General features: G+C 40.4%; 1 protein-coding gene across 3 annotated transcripts in view; it reads right to left on the minus strand.

Moving 5' to 3' along the window:
- Nucleotides 1-16,545, minus strand: part of ntn1a (netrin 1a) — an 81,448-nt gene that overhangs the window by 13,795 nt on the left and 51,108 nt on the right. The window contains exons 4-5 of one of the 3 annotated variants that reach the window (XM_088075573.1): nucleotides 10,338-10,487; nucleotides 6,219-6,275 (exon numbers count right to left, since the gene is read on the minus strand). In XM_088075573.1, coding sequence (XP_087931699.1) covers nucleotides 6,219-6,275; nucleotides 10,338-10,487 — 207 coding nt within the window. The remainder of the gene's footprint in view (nucleotides 1-6,218; nucleotides 6,276-10,337; nucleotides 10,488-16,545) is intronic. The other 2 variants (XM_042485957.2, XM_042485958.2) reach the window with 2 other exon arrangements.

Below are 16,545 nucleotides of genomic sequence, written 5' to 3' on the forward strand. Positions count from 1 at the left end.
TAGAATCTTGAAGATGGGGGCACATTGATCCAACTCATCAAACATAAGAAAAAAAAGGAGGTCTGAAAAGAAAATAAGACACATTTCTGCAAGGTAAACCAAGAAAACATGATTAAGATGATGGAAGACAACTACACCACAGGACTGGCAAATAATTAAATATTCAGCCTAGAAATCTGCACACAATGTGTAGTCTAGAGCCAGGGTTGTTTTTTTGTCCTTCATTTAAGAAGAGCTCAACAAGATGGTCTCCGGTTCAATTCTTCCTACAAGATAATAATTTTTACTTGAATAGATTTCAGAGCTTCCTTAAGTTGTGTTCAGACTGACTTTCGCGCTGCTTTGAAAAAAAACCAAAAACCTCAGACCCATTCATTTCAATGAAGCCAGTGAAACGACGCAGAGGGGATGCCTATGTCCTGCATAATGAATGCCGACGTTGAACATAAATCAGGATATCTATATTGGAATATAGATAAGTCATTTACACACTGGGTGTGTGTCAAATAAATGACACTAAAATGTGGAATTCTCACCCACATCAAAATGTTTCATACTGGCAGCGATGCAAATTTGTGACAGTTGCAACAAGTCCGCCATTGTTATGACATTGTGACATGACTTCGGTTCCACAATTTGGGATTGGTTGATGCTGTTATTCATAGCCAAACCTCAGAAAAATCAACCTATTCTCATTACAAGGTTTGTTAAATTCTGACATTTTGTCATGCCACTCTGCATCTCATAGCGAAGCACAGGGTGTCCTTTAGTGTATCTATTTGCCGCACAGCGGAAACACATTGTAACACATGGTTAATGCTGCCAAGCGGCAGTGGTAGGTTTAGGCAACTAAACTGCCTGGTTAGGTTTAGAAAAAGATCATGGTTTTGGGTAAAATTCTGTTAAATAAAGCAATGTGACAATAATATGTCAGGTGATTGTCAGTGTGCAATGACCATACGCAAATTACGTAATGCTACGTTAAAACAGTGTTAGGGGTCACAGGGTCATTGGCATCAATATCGCAAGCTGAGGGATGTGACTAAGGATTTGGTGACTTGGAGATAAGAATAGAATGGAAAATCAACCTTGCTCCAAAAGAGTCGTAACATCCCTGTTTTGCTGTGTAAGCAAGGGTTCAAAAAAATATACTGCCATGCAAATTAATCACACGAAAAAATGCCCCAATGTGTAAATGGCTTTACGCAATAAACCTCAATTATGGTTGATTTGACAGATATTAAAAAAGTGAAGGTTTCAAAATAACCACTAGCACATCTTTAGTACAAATACAAATATGTATTTTTCCTTTTCTGTTGAGCAGCTCTCATAGTTTCCACACAGATAACATCAAATGCACTCAGACGGGTGAAACCTGATCTCAAGTGGTCTCTCGAGTCAAATCCAGGTGTGAGCAGCCACTCTATATCAACTAGATCTAGACACGCTCTGGATTCATCTAGATAGGAGATACTCAGTGTGAATGTGGCCACAGAGGCAGGACGGCATCAGAGGTACCAGAGCAGCGAGACGAGGAGGTGTAAATGACGACCCAGGAGGAGGGCTTTCTCCCTCAACCAGACTGATTGAGAAACAAATTGCGGCAAATAAAGCATGTAATTAGATTATGGAGCCCAGTGTGCTGCCCTGCGCTGTTCTTCTCCGCTCACACAAGAGCCGTGAGTTTGGATTCTGTCCAGCAAAGACGGAGAGAGAAAGGAGGAAAGAAAGAGAATGAGTCCCCCACTTCTCTTTTCATTGTATCGCCAGAGAGCAAAAGATGGTTTGTTTTCAGGGAGACAACAGCCAGCAAAGAGGCTGTTTGAATTCTTGACCTGATTTGAGGATTTTACTTTCGGGTGGCGTGCAATCAGTTCTGATGAGTTGGGTCGTTCCTCCGTTACTGTAACTGATGAGTTTCAGATGAGTCAGCGGGGACTCCTGTTGGTTATCACCCAAAGCTTGGACGCAGAGAGAGGAAATAACCCTGCCAAGGTTTTCATGTCATTAAAAATCGGTTCTGGGCAACAAAAAATAGATTGCATGCAAAAGTTCGATATTGATAATGAGAATTTGATACTGTGAAGTTCTATTTTTGGCCCTGCTCACTGCCGAATGTCTTTCAGCATTACTTTTTCTACAATTAAGCGGCGTAATAAGATCCCACGTTGACATGAGTGTGAAACGCAGTGGAGTCAATGAGTGTTGAACAGGGTGTGTGAAGCAAGACTCATGTCCAAAAAATCCAAGGAGGGGTCCACCACAGATTCTGATCACTTCCAGCCTCGGACACACATACAAGACCGAAGCTCTTATGAGCCTCATCATCGTCGCTCTAACTCTCCTCCTCCTCATCATCATTAGTTACTTTCACATCTTGTATCCCGACAGGCCCGGGCCGGCCATCGCAGGTCATCAGCAGTTAATCTCCTCCACATTTTGTTGCTGTGCAGACGTCTCTGTCACAACCCGTGGGAGTGGCGACTCACACCATCCGTGACCTACCAGCACAATGTGTGTTTTGTCTGGGCCACACCATCGGAGGTATTCTCCATGCATTCCAGCCCTCCGTGTGGTCGAGAGGGGGAGAGCCCTGCTGCAGGAGACAAATTAATATCCACTCCGTTTTCCCTCATGCTCTCCATTGACCCTCCTCCCAAAAAAATATGCCCACCCCCCTGTTTCGTTTAACTGAGGCACAACAAGGCACCTGCTGCACAGCTGTCAGCCCAACACCCCATCACTCCTGTGGACACTTTTTCCACAAATATATTATTGTAAAATTAACTTCTTTTTTTAAAATGTAAAAAAAAATCAATGTTTTTTATTTTTTTAGTAGTGTATCACATTATTCCAAACTCGCAACAATGTTAAAACCCAGAGGCGTCACATCCTCTGTGCGCATGCATCATGGTTGTGGTTGTCTGCCAGAAGCTGTCATACAACAACTTTTTTATGCAGTTTTAAGCCACTTTTTTCAATAATTTTTAAGCTCTTGGAGGTTTTAATAACATGTTTTCACTGGATGAAGGATTTTAGTCATTGGACATCTGGATCTTAAATTATCAAAGAAATTGAAATGTTAGCAGCAGCTTGGCTCCAGTCCCTGCTGTGTCAGGCAGCATCGGAGAAACACTGACTGTTAATGTGAAATGGCTTTATTGAGTGTTTTTACCTATTTTTTTTACCTATCACTATGTTTTTTGTTTTGTTTTTTTTGAAAGGAGGAGACCTCTGTGGATAATTAATCTCCCAGTAAAAGCCTCCCTGGATCTTAAGTTATCAAGGAAAAAGGTGAGCACACACTGAGAAAGCAGGACCTCCTGATGAGCTGAACAATGTCAGAGAAACGTTGATTTTTAAAAGGATTGCTTTATCCAGTGGTTTTACTGGTGTGAATCACCTGCTCTATTTGTTTTGGAGGGGAAAAACCCTAATTGGTGAATTATCAATGAGCAATGAACTTGGAAGGAATCCTAATTCTAACCTGGAAACTGACTGCAATGACGACGTTGCTCCATTTTTTTTGTCAGAACAGGGGACCAGGCAAGGACTAGACAAGCAGTTTGCTTCTTCCAACTCCTTTTCAGACATGAAATATAAATTTATGTTGCTTATGGAAAATCTGTTATATATGTGTACTATTAGTTTTGTTTGTTTGTTGGTTTTAGGTATAAACAGTTTTATTATTTTTTCAAATTTTCCAAAAAAGTACATACAAAATAACTGTTGGATTCCTCTTTTTTAAATCTTCATCCTTATTAATTTGCAATTATACTTCCTTTTCTTTATTCTAATTTTTCCTTGAGTTAATGTATTCTAAACCAACCATTACTATTTTACTATTACTATTACTGCTGCTGCTATCAATACTACTACTACTACTACTACTACTAAATAATAATGATAATAATAATAATAATAATAATAATAATTTTGCAATTTAAAAAATAGATGGTTCGACGCTCTGATTAAATCATCACATCTGTTTGCAGTCCCATATTAGGTGATATCATAGCTGTTCAAATACCAGACTGAGCAAGAGGTGCGTTTGCTCTGCAACCTTCTGAGGAGGCTCAGAGGGTAATGTATGCATCCTCTGGGCCTCAAACCCAAGCGGGTGGTCCAGTGGGACCCTGAGCTACTCATGATTCTGACGTGTCCAACACAGGACGTCCATCAAGGTGCTCAACCTTGCAATCTGCTTGATTTCAACCTCTCTGGACTGAACAGGCTCATGCCCATTACACATATGAGAGAGAATTCCCAGAACTCTGTCGTGATTCGATTATCTTTATAGCTACATGGTCGGAGTCATTACACAGTCTCCTCCAGGTTGTGTTTACATTAGTTCAATGACATGGTTTATTCAGTGGGATTATGAAAAGATTTTTAGCCTCAAACTAGGATGTAGCCACAGGCAAAGATTTTACATGATAACGGTGAACTGGAGGGGTCAGTTTTCATACAAAAATACCACAGATATTCAAATTTTAATGCTGAAATATTAAAAAAGGAAACCAATAAAATGCTGAGCAACTTTGCATTTATACAAGTGGATAAAGTAGTACAGGTCCTTCTTTAACTTATCCGGTAACCCTTCAGTGAGGTGAGGAAAATTTCCTACACCCCAAAAGTGGACAGATTCCTGACAAGGGGGCCCAGAGAAACTCCAGATATTCTAGCTCGGCACCACCCACAGTGTTATGTGAAGACAAAGCGTGAAACAGAGGGAGACGAAGGAGGTGGAGGAGAGCGAAAAGAAGCTGAAAGAGAAAAGGAAAAAAGAGGTGGAGGAGGGCTGGGGACCGGCAGTATTCTGACTGTGCTGTCAATCGAAGCTGTCCAGGGAGCGTTAGGGCCCAACAACAGCTGCAGGAGCCTCACACACACACACACACGTACACACACTCACATACATAATATACCTTGGGCCTCCTGCAACTTCATGGGTGAGACAGAGCAAACATGCTGTGGGCCAGATGACTCAAGTTTTTCCAGCATGAGGCCAAAAGACAAAATGCAGAACTTACTCCAATTTGTGCAGGTATGTTTATGTTTATGTTTCTGTGCTTTACATTTGTACAATTTATACCACATCACATTTTGATTTACCAAAAATATGAATCATATAATATACCAAAATTACTCATATCCAAGGATGTATTTTTTGTGTTGGGGTGGAAATAACCTAATTTTGGTTTTAACCTTAAAAAAGGAAATAGATGACTTGCAGGCTTGGACAGGAAGTTTTTCTACCTTACTAAAACATGGCAAGGAAAGCACAGTAAAAGGAGAGAGAAAGCGCAAGAAATTACAGCGTACCTAAATTTAATTAATTATCTTTTTTAAAATCCCATATATTTACATAGGAATTAGCTACAACAACCACTGACATATGGCCAAAAATTCTGCCAATAAACAAGTTCACAGTCCAGACTCATTAAGTTTAAATTAGAATTGAGTTGGCATGAGAAATAAAATCTCATGCACCGATATAAAAAAAACACATATACAAATAAAAGTTACAAATACCATTAGTGAACAATTTGACAATTTATTGTCTTGTAGATTTTAGGTCACATCTCTAGCATCAGATGTACCACAACTTATCCTGATGTCATAGTCTGTCCTTATAGATAGGACAGTAAAACCCCAAATGTTAGGGTATAATTTCAAACACAGATAATCTGGTGAACAAATATAAAAAAAATGACTGTGAAATACCAGCGCTCCATTGTATAATAAAAACCAGTTCACCTCATTCAGCCATACCTTACTTCACTGCATCAGGCTGTGAGAAAGGGAGTTTGAAAAAGATAAAAAAAATCATCAACTCAAACAAACTGCCAGGCCCCCGTGCTATAAGCTAGACCAACACCCCACTGTGCCGCAGTTAGACTGATTAATTGTGAAAGTGTGAGAGATTAAAGGAGGCACATCCCAGAGAAGCTGCTAATGGATTTAATATTCATGAAGCCTTAATAAGGTGGGGGAAGGCAAGAGGGATCCAATTTATCCAGCAGTCTCTCTTTTTTTTTTTTTTTTTTTTTTACATGTGTGGAAAAATATTGTGCTGTTGAAAAATCCTTTTTTACTTCCACAATTATATCCCCTCACATCTTTGCCTCAAGGCCAGATGTGCTCATATAGATGTGTGGCATATAGATAAATGTGAGAAAAATATAAATAAATGTTTGACTTGTTAAAGTACTCACCTGATGGCTCCTCTGTGCTGCTGGATGGGGTTGTAGGGGGTGCAACTGGAATCTCTTCTCCCAGAGAAAACGTAACATAAACACAAAGACAGATCGTTATTATGTGTATTCAAACATGCATGTGTTTTTTTCTATGTGCATGTGCATGTTGGTGCAGTGCGTAAATGTGCACAAAATATATCAGTGTGACGACCATGAGTTGCTCAGAGCGCTGTGATTTTTTTCAACAGACAAGATTTTTATGTAAATGTGCTATTGTTATGGTTGATAGTTGGCAGCAAATTTGCTTAGTACCCTTCTGACAGGGAGTATTCATTATTTAATAAATAAAAAGCTATATCTGATATCAGATCAAAAGTAATGAGCGGTGTGCTGGTGGCCAAGGCCTTTGTCCATGCTCTAATGTGTGGGTCAGAGTGTGAAATGTGTAGAATTAACCTTTTTGAAATTCAAAAAGTTGTTTTCCTCTAACACATTTGTATTAAATATTTATTATTTCTTGCGCTTTCTAATCTTCCTGAATAGATTTTTTACCCCCAGGCGCTGTCAGAGCTCCTCATGCAAAATGTTATGCATAGCCATATCTGACTGGTAAACTTGCGTTTCACAAACCAGTCAGATGTTTATGTTCCTTTTAAACATACTTAATAATCATACTTGCCAATCTGGAGACCACAGAAGTATTGAGGATTTTGGAATCAAAGTGGGGTGGGGGGGGGTAACTTCTAAATAATAATTAAAAAGAAAAAGAACACTGCATGAGTATTTTTATATTAATTTCTGGATGAATATAAAAAATCTGGGTAATATTTTTGATTCATGCCTTGGTTATTTCAAGAAGGCAGGGCAGGCTGTGGGTTTGGCCAGAGACCCGCAGTCAGACTACCGTGGCCCGTGGCCAAGACACCCTTTAGTGTCTAGGTGTTGGGACCCCACTTTTTTGGGGGTTTGTAAGACTGCTACTTGGCCAGAGTACCCGGAGTAGGAAGGGTGGCCAGGCTGTGGTCTTGGCCCACGCCAGAGACCCACAGCCGGTGGTCCTCCCTGGCCCACACACCCCTGGGTCCTTGATGACTAAGTGAGACAGAATGGGAAGGTCATGGTCTCAGCACAGCTGGGTACCCCACTGTGGTGGAGGAGAGCAAACTGGGTCTCCCCCTCCAACCCCTGCTAGGGTGTCTAGTCGGACTTACATGTGCATATTACGGTTAGCATGGAGACAAGGTGTCCCCTGGCCGCCCAACAGGCACCCCTAGATGGCTCAAGAGGGTCAGAGGATGGAAACCATATCAAAGGAGAGACAGGTTGTGATGATGATGAAGTTGTGAAAACCCCAGAAGGACACGAGGAAACGGCAATGAAAAACACAAGTTTTCTGGGAAAATCAGGAGGGTTGGCAAGTATGTTAATAAAAGGGCCACGGTGGTGGTCTGGGGGTTATGGCACTTGGTCATGTACCCTTGTTGCATGTCATTCTCCATTTCTCTGCCCCTTCATATTTCATGTCTCTACTGAATAATAATCAATAATGAAATTAATAAATGATTTAAATAACTTTAAGAAGTTTCCATCTTTAAAAAAAATCAAAACTTTGTTTAAAAATGACTAATAAATCTACCATCTACCTTTCTATCCTATCTCCTATCTTTTTATCTGTTGGCTCTTTATCATGTCATGTGCCTTGATTCTACTCTCCAAAATCACTCCCTATACATAGTTCTTGGTTTAATTAATCTTTCATTGTTGAGCTGTTATTCCTCCTCCTCTCCTGTGACCTGCTGCCGTGGAAACGCCGTAACAGGGCTGTGCAACTGTCCAAAGACTTGATTCTCTCAGCCTTCCTTCACACTCCTGTATTCACATGTGGGTAGGAAGTTGACACTCAGAGAAACCATGCATGAAGATCGGCCTTCTTATCTCCAAAGGAGCAGGATGGCAGCAGGAGATATGAAACACACATGATGCTGTTTTGTTACTGTCGGCAAGAAGGGCAGAAGGGGCTCATCAAAAAAGGGGAATACGAGGACAAAACCGCAGAGAAGTATCAAAGACACATGCACAGACAGAGGTGCACAACAGTGGTGGTTTGCAAAGGTGAAGACTGTGTGTAAGAGAAGAAAGAAAGAATCAAGTCTTTTGATCACGTAAAATTTCCTCAGCTGGGATTGAGAAAACCTGCTTCCTACTTCCTGAACGTACACAATATTTATGTCACCATAAATCAGAGTCGGTGGAATGATGTGCACGCCTGTTTGTTGCCTTGTGGACATAATGGGGCCTTCTCCCATGACGGATTGCTCTATGCAATGACAAGAAAAACAATCGCTGCCAAAACAATGGCGCCTGAAGCCCATAGGTCCCCTAACTGATGTTGTTGTTGATCAGCAATCTTCCATCAAGTATGCAGCCACAACGTGTGCCAGTCTAAATAATGAGGCTGTTTCTCATGATTGACTCACGTAGATTTATGGCGCTGGAAGGTATACAGGGAGTCAGAGATATAATACGACTCCATATTAAAATGAAACTTGGCAAGCGCTGTGGCGGAGTCTAACAGGGGGGCTGTTAAAGATTATACAGATTACAATCATCAGAGTGGAACTTTATTTCCATCTTGGGTGTTTGACAATTCAGATCTCACTTCCCAGGAATCAAAGATATCTGATAAATTTAATTTATTCCTTCATTGGACCTCAGCCATGCATATCCATGTGGAGATTTATCCCTCATAAGCATTTAAATCCCGGTATCTAATTACAATGGCAAGAGCGCCAATTAAAACGTGTTTTCAGAGTGAGACAAAAGAGCCAACAAATACCCACAAATTGTCATTTGCTACGGGGCTATTATTCAATGCAGCTTTAAGTCTTAACCCTGAGGCAATGCTTTATTTTTCATCATTTTGACTCCAACACAAGGGCACATTTGGGCTAATAAATGGTCATTGGATGGTGAGAACAAGATTGATTTTGTAATTTAACCCAAAGCTTCCTGCACTTTTATCTAAGACACTTTGGGGCTTGGAGATGCTGGTGTTAAAAGCTCTGGGTCTTTACTCAAATTTATGGACACCAGCAAGCCGAGACCATAACCTTGAGGTTCAGTTTAATGGTGTGTTTATTTAAGCGAGCAGATTTACTGGTCAGAAAACCCACAGTCCGACACTGAGCACTCATCTGAAGAAAAGAGAGTTTGAGCATTGTAGCAGTGTCTGCTCTTACTGTGTGTGTGTGTGTGTGTGTGTGTGTTTACTATGTGTGATTAAAGGGGAACTATGCTCATTTTTTAAAATTCATACATGTAATTCATATGGTTTAAAACAGCTCCAAAATATTGGTTAACTTGAACAACTATCTCTCAAATCCCCACGAAAAATGAGTGCTAACACTCAAATTTGTGATGTCATAAGGTATGAACTCTGGACTGTCTCCATCAACAATGAATTGGTAAAGATGTTATAGATCAGTGGCTCCCAACTGGTGCATCTTTAAATGTTATTTTGAACTACAGTGAATTTCGGGAACAGAGCTTTGATTTTGAAATGCTGTTTCTATTTTTTCTTGCATTATGTTTTATTTCTTTATATTGCAAATCATTTTGTGATATAAAATTGATTATGTGGTGATTTATAATGTATGAACCTTGAACAAATGACTAAGGAAAAATCCGGACCCTGGGAACCACTGATGACACAAAAGCGCTTAAGCGAATGTTTTGAGTATATTGGTCCTTTTTTGTTTTTTTTGGGTTTTTTTTAAATTTTATTTAGAACTGTGAACACTACAACAGAAAAAAAGCTCATTTGAATATTAAAAAGGAAATAAACATTCTGTGGGTTCACAAAATTAGGTTACCATTTATTGTCTATGGAGCAGCTCCAAACTTTCAAGCTTATGACATCACAAGTTTGCGACTTCCTTCTCTGTTTACTGCCTTTGAGAGAAAGTAGCTCATGTTCATAAATATTGATTGAACTTTTCTTGGCCACGACAATAACATATTGGAATAATTAAACTAGATGGTGTTCCCCTTTAAAACGTGTGTATCATGATAGTCTGGTGCATCCCCTCCCTTCATGCTACAGTGAGGCAGATATGGTAAAGACTGGGTTCCACGTACTTATGCAGGGGGCAATGGGCGAGCGGCTCTGCTGGTAGCCTTTAGCACAGCGGTTGCACGTGATACCAGTCACGCCGTCTTTACAGGGACATTGTCCTGTGGTTTGGTTACAGGTTTTGCCAGCAGCACCCACGGGATGGCAATCACATGCTGTGAGGGAAACAGAGGAAGAAAGAGAGGCACAGTGAGTGGTCACGCGCACACACATGTGGGGAGGTACAAACATATACTATCTATAGAGAGTGCAGGTGGGTACACAGCAGTGGAGGCAACAATAATAAGAGCGGTGAGAGGCAGGTGGAGGCGTGCACACAGAGACAGGACTTACCACAGCGCTCGTTTTGAAGCGAGTGTGGCAGCATGACTAAAAGAGCAACACATCCTCTAAGACATTTCTTGACATTTTGGCACTGTTGGCTTATTAGCTGCTTAGCATGTCACCAACTTGTCTACCTTTACAAACCATTTAACCCTTTGAACCCTGAGCAAATTGGTTTGATTTTCTGTGACATGGGGAAAAAGGAAATTATGAACTTGGCAAGAAATGTCTGAAAAATGGCAAGAAATTAGTAAATGGTGACAAGAAATGACCTGAAAATTACATAAAATAAAATAAAATTACAAAAAATGTCCAGAAAACTATATTTACAACTATCCTAATTTTGACTTTTAAATTATGTAAAAGAAAAAAAAATACATATATGTGTGTGTGTGTGTGTGTGTGTGTGTGTGTGTGTGTGTGTGTGTGTGTGTGTGCGCGTCTCTTTGGGACATGTCTTGTTAAGTTGCTCATTGCTTTCTCCTTCGTGTGCAGGACCTGGCACATTTGACACCCTAGATAAGCCACCCCCCAGCCCAAAAGAAACCCCTAACCCTTCATTAGGCCTACTAACAGGAACAAGAGCGGATGAGAAATCATTACAATGAATAAACTAACAAACAAGAATAATAAATGAACAATAGGAGTCTATGGTATGCGTAAATTGACAAGTGACACTTGTAGCATGATCCGCACATTATTGGCGAGTATTCTGGAATGTGAGCGCTCCGTGTGACTTCAGCTGTATGTGTGAGGTAAAGAAAAAGGGTTGTGCATGTTTACCAAATGATAAAATAATGGAGGGTAATCCTAATTGCCTGTTTCTGATTAATGCCGAGCTTTGAACGCTAGCCCAAAGCGTCTGTCACACTTCCTCCCAAACTGGGGGGTCTGTGGAACACACATGCTTCAGGAATGTAATCATTTTCCAATCCCCCCTCCCTTAATTCATTTCACAGCCAAAGTCCTGTCAAGTTTGAGATCAGTGTTGAGTAATAGTTGTCTGAGCGTTGTTTCTTTTCATCTATTTTGGGATGTGAATGGCAGTGGCTTTAGTGAGGAGAAGTGGTTGAATTAATAGTCTGTACATTAAATCCTGACAGTCTAATCCAGACCAGAGCGGTTTTGATAATCTATCAACATTCCCACCTCTTTACTCAAAAAAACCTACAAAGCCTTAAACGCTGTTTGTCACCAAACTCTCACCACTATATTCCTCACTCCCTGAGTGATACATTTTCTGTTTATTTCTTATGGAAAACCGGTGATGGTGACGCTCAGCCTCAGGGCTGGGCCGGCTCTGCTCGTCGGCTGCCCCTCCCTAAAGATTTTTTTTCTGCGTTGTGTCACTTGTCACTCTGAGCAGCCTTCAAAGACGGAGCTGAATTATTTACTTTGAGGTTTGTGGTGGTATTTAGTGGTTTGGCCTGTTTTGTTTTTAACCGCACAGAGTGGTTCAACCCAAAGTACAGAATTACAGCTTCAGAACAATTCGTTCATTTCAGCCCACTGCATTCAAATTAGTGTTTCATATGTATACATGTCAAAGCATTTTAATTAATAGCAAAGCATATGCATACAATCAAAACTGCAGCTTTCTACTGTGTATTAATTTGATAGATAATGTAAGGGACTGTATGTTATTATGGGAGGAGGCGGTGCAAAACCTGGGAGGCATATTAAATCATTTTTAAGCATTGGAGAGGGACTTATGTTTTGTCCCCCCAACTATTTATTCATGGAAGCAGGACAAGTACAGCATTTTAATACTGTTACATATCAACATATCTTTCTTTTGCTACAACATCCCAATTCATGAAGTTGTAAAAAAAAAAAAAAAAGAAAATCACAAAAAAAAAAATCAAATATAAGTTCAAATGGCTGTTTTTTTGTTTTAATTTTACAATCCCTTTGGACCCTGAATGCCGCTGGCGGATTTGAAAAGCATATTTTCTTTGAAAATCACCACAATTGCACAATTTATCAAAGCCAGAAACTGTGAAACCGGAAATTATTGTCAGATTTTCACATCTCTGACGACTGTTGAACCCATTCTGTGTGAAGATGGTTTCCATCATCATCTTTATTCTACGAAGTGTCATTTGTTTTCTCCCAGTAACCCAGCGGTGCTTATGATAAATTTATTATGGCTTTAAGGGTGAAAATTAAAAAAGCAAACCAACAACAACAAAAATCATATCCCAGCTACCCTTCTCCTCAAATACATAAAATCCCTAATCTGACTGCAGAAAGAGATGTTATTTGATTGTTTTTGTTTGAATTTATGCTTAAAAAAGGTTTATGACATAATGCAACATGTTCTTTCCTCTACTTTGACCTAAAGCATTAATACGCTTGTTATTCATCCTGGATGAATGAGACACACTTTCTGGGAGATCCACATTACATCAGGCCTCAGGGAAAACACTGCTGTAAAGCGGTAATGCAACACCGAATCTGCTCACTTTATGATTGACCTTGGATTCTTGGCAACAACATAATTATTATTCTGTGAGATATTTTGACAAGTGAACAAGACAACTCTATGCTACGTCTAAAGTCCATAATTTTAGGTTCTAGCAGGCCACCACCTCGCTATCACACACTCGCTTTTATCTCTATTGCCTGTTTCCTGTGATCCAGCTTCTGTTGTTGCTCTTATCTCTCCTTGGTGTGTGTGTGTGTGTGTGTGTGTGTGTGTGTGTGTGTGAAAGAGTACTTGTGCTGTCCGCCCCTCTTATCAGACTCAGAGAAGCCTCCTTAAAAGTGTGTGTATCTATTAGAACCTTTATCAGACCAATCTGTCATTGCTTTCATTGCTTAGTTGTGTCTAGCTCAGTGGGAGGAACAGCACACACACAGACACACACACACACACACACACACACACACGCACACACACACACACACACACACACAGGAAGCCCCATAATCTAGCATGGAGGCCGGTGTAGCACGTCTTCAGGCCTGTAAATTTAGGAGCATGTCAGGGGAGTTTGAGGCACAGGAGGGCAAAGTGCATTTCTGTTTGGAGCTTCAGAGAGCTCAGGTTATATTTTTAAGAGTGTCTTCCCAGTAACCACAGCTCAGAGCCTCAAGCCTGCCAGTAAATCAAGGTGCACAGCACATGGTCTGCAGGTGGGGAAACACTTTGCTTCCCTCTCCTCCTCATCCTCCTTCACATTTGGTCCTCGACAGGCTGCCTGAGCTGCTGTCCAATTGCCTGACAAAGTGCCTGACTCTGTGGCTGGATGACCCACCTGTTGGCTAAAAGGACTGGAGGTGTGAGTGAGAGTTTCTGGTTTAAGTGTGTGTCCACTTAACGGTTAAGTGCTCTGCTTCATGGCTACTACAGATGGCTCAGAGAGATATGGGGACAAGAGGTCCTTTCTGATTCAGCACTTCACACCAGGAAAACTGACAAACTGAAGTTTGTGATAAGAAGTGTAGGTGTGTGTCTGAAAGGGAGACTGTGGTCTTTCCCAAACAACATGAATCTAAGGGATTAAGCCCTGTATGACTGTCATGTTTCTAGATGAAGACAGAATTCCTAAAAGACGCTCTTGGCACTGGGAGTTGCATATAAAAGAATAAAAAATGTTCTTGGTAATGGGGAGAAGTTGAAGGCGTTTTCAAACGAAGGCAGTCGAGCCGGAGATTGCACAATGTGAGAATTTTGAACTCTGCCAATCGTTTACCATAAAGCTGGTGTTTGAAGTCTGAACTCCCCCCTCATTTGGTTTGTGTGTTCTGTGCCAATAAGAATAATTTGTTGGCCCTGGAGTGAAGCCAAGCTACCCGAGTCTGCGTTCTATTATAATTAGGTTTCTGCTCCTCCACAAATATCTTTGGAGAGCGGAGAGAGATAGCATTATTGGGTTGTTTGCGCTATACATAAACAGCTCTATAAATTACGTGTTTATCTAATACAGGGCGTGTCTCGCTTGTTGTGTTGTTTGGTGTTTTATTGATCAGAATAATAAGCTGCCCAGAACAGTCATGCTTTAGGCTGCAGAGCCAGCCTAAGATGTTAGACATGAGCTTATTTTGTGTTTGATGCACAGCACTGCACATGTGTGTTGTTCTAATTGAAAACACGCAGATATCACACACACACACACGATGGAAATCCATAGCTAGAAGTGAAGTCATGAAAAACAATATTTTTCAAATCCAAAGCAGAAAAACATTTTATATGTGGTCAATAAAAAAACCCTACTGTGTCAATGAAATACATATGCTGAGGAGAGGAGAATAGGTTTTTTAGCATGTTATTCTGATTGAAACAGACCGTCCCTCAATCAAAGCCTAATTTCCCTCTGTATGCAAAATATGTTCCTCATCATCCCGCTGACCGTTGCAATTATACGACGGTTGATGTTCGGATTCGAACGTGAAGGCCTGAATTCAATCCATCGGTCACAGAACCGACGCCAACCTGCTCAATCTTGATTTTATTAAGTTTCGATGGTCCTCTAAGGAGGACTAATCAAGAGCAGTGCTCATTATTTGGCGAGGACCTCTTGTGTAGTTATCACTCTCATTCAATATGCTATGGACTCACATAGCATCAGGATGGGTTCTTTAGGGAATCACTATTTAACTTTTAGAAGAAAGTTAAAATTACGTTTTTAGGCTGACAAACATGGATAACATCAGGGGCGGAGCCAGACATTGTACACATCAGGGGCCCAGAACAATTTACAACAGCTAAATTCTCTATTTTCAAGCCATCTGAGATAACAGAATGCCTAAAAATCTGTACAACATTTGGGAGAAACAATGGACTGTCTAAGATATTGGATGTAGCTACAGTGAAGTCATCTTTTAATTTGTAAACCTGTTGTAACGGCCTGAGTTCAGCATTTAGCCATTGCCATCTTGGTTTTTTGGAGCCAGAAATGGCAATATTTGGAAGAGGGAGCGGAGCTGTGGAAGAGTGAGGGGTGGAGCTGACTTACAGACTGTGGTTCTGCCTCACAGGCGGCCTGTCACTCAAGCGGCCCTGCCCTTAAATATGTGCGATTTTAAGCCTTGACCCTTTGAAACCTGAGCATATTGGCCTGATTTCTTTCAAAAACATGGGAAGAAGGCAAAAGTGACACAAAAAATTAGCAAGAAATAAGTAAAAAAAGAAAACTAAAAACAAAAACAACAAAGAATTGCCTAGATAAAGTGATTAAAAATTGTAATAACTTTGTAACAGAATTTAAAATATGTGATTATGATAAGCTCAAATATCATTTTTTCCCTAGCTTTTTTCTTCTTTTTTTTTTAACCCAGACATATTTACCTCACTTAAAAAAAAACATTTTTCTACTAATCTACTATTTTCTTGTGGAAAATTTCTTACCAAGTTGCTCAGTACCTTTTTTTCTCCATGTTTTTGAAAGAAATCACACCAATTTGTTCAGGGATCAAAGGGTTAAATACTTGTGAAAGGCACCAAAAAAATGATGTCTCTCCAGGTTTCATGATGATAACTTTATAATTCTGGGCTTTTGTTAATATTCTGTTTTCTTTTGGACTTTGTTTTGGGGTTCTCTGTTTTTTTTGTTTTTTTTTCTTGTTTCATGTCTTCATCAGTTTTTTTAAATTTTATTTTGTAGGTTATCTCTTCATGTGTCATGTGTTGTGTTACTTCCTGCCTTAGTCTGTTTCCTGCTTGTTTTCTGTCACACCTGTCTTACATCAGCCTCATTAGTTCCTCCTTTCTCCTGAGCGTCTCCCAGTCAGTTCACACCTGTACTGCATCAGCCTTGTTACTGCCTGCTCCCTGCCAGCTCTTCTGCCTCATCACCTTATTCCCCACACCTGAGCTTCCAGGCCCTGTTTCTCCACCTGCAGTTCATCCCCTCATCAGTCTACTTTGTATTTAAGTCCTGGTAT

This window comes from Plectropomus leopardus, chromosome 3 (genome assembly GCF_026936395.1).
Source record: "Plectropomus leopardus strain MGB_pleo_1.0 chromosome 3, ASM2693639v1, whole genome shotgun sequence".
In the NCBI taxonomy this organism is placed as follows: Eukaryota; Metazoa; Chordata; class Actinopteri; order Perciformes; family Serranidae; genus Plectropomus; species Plectropomus leopardus.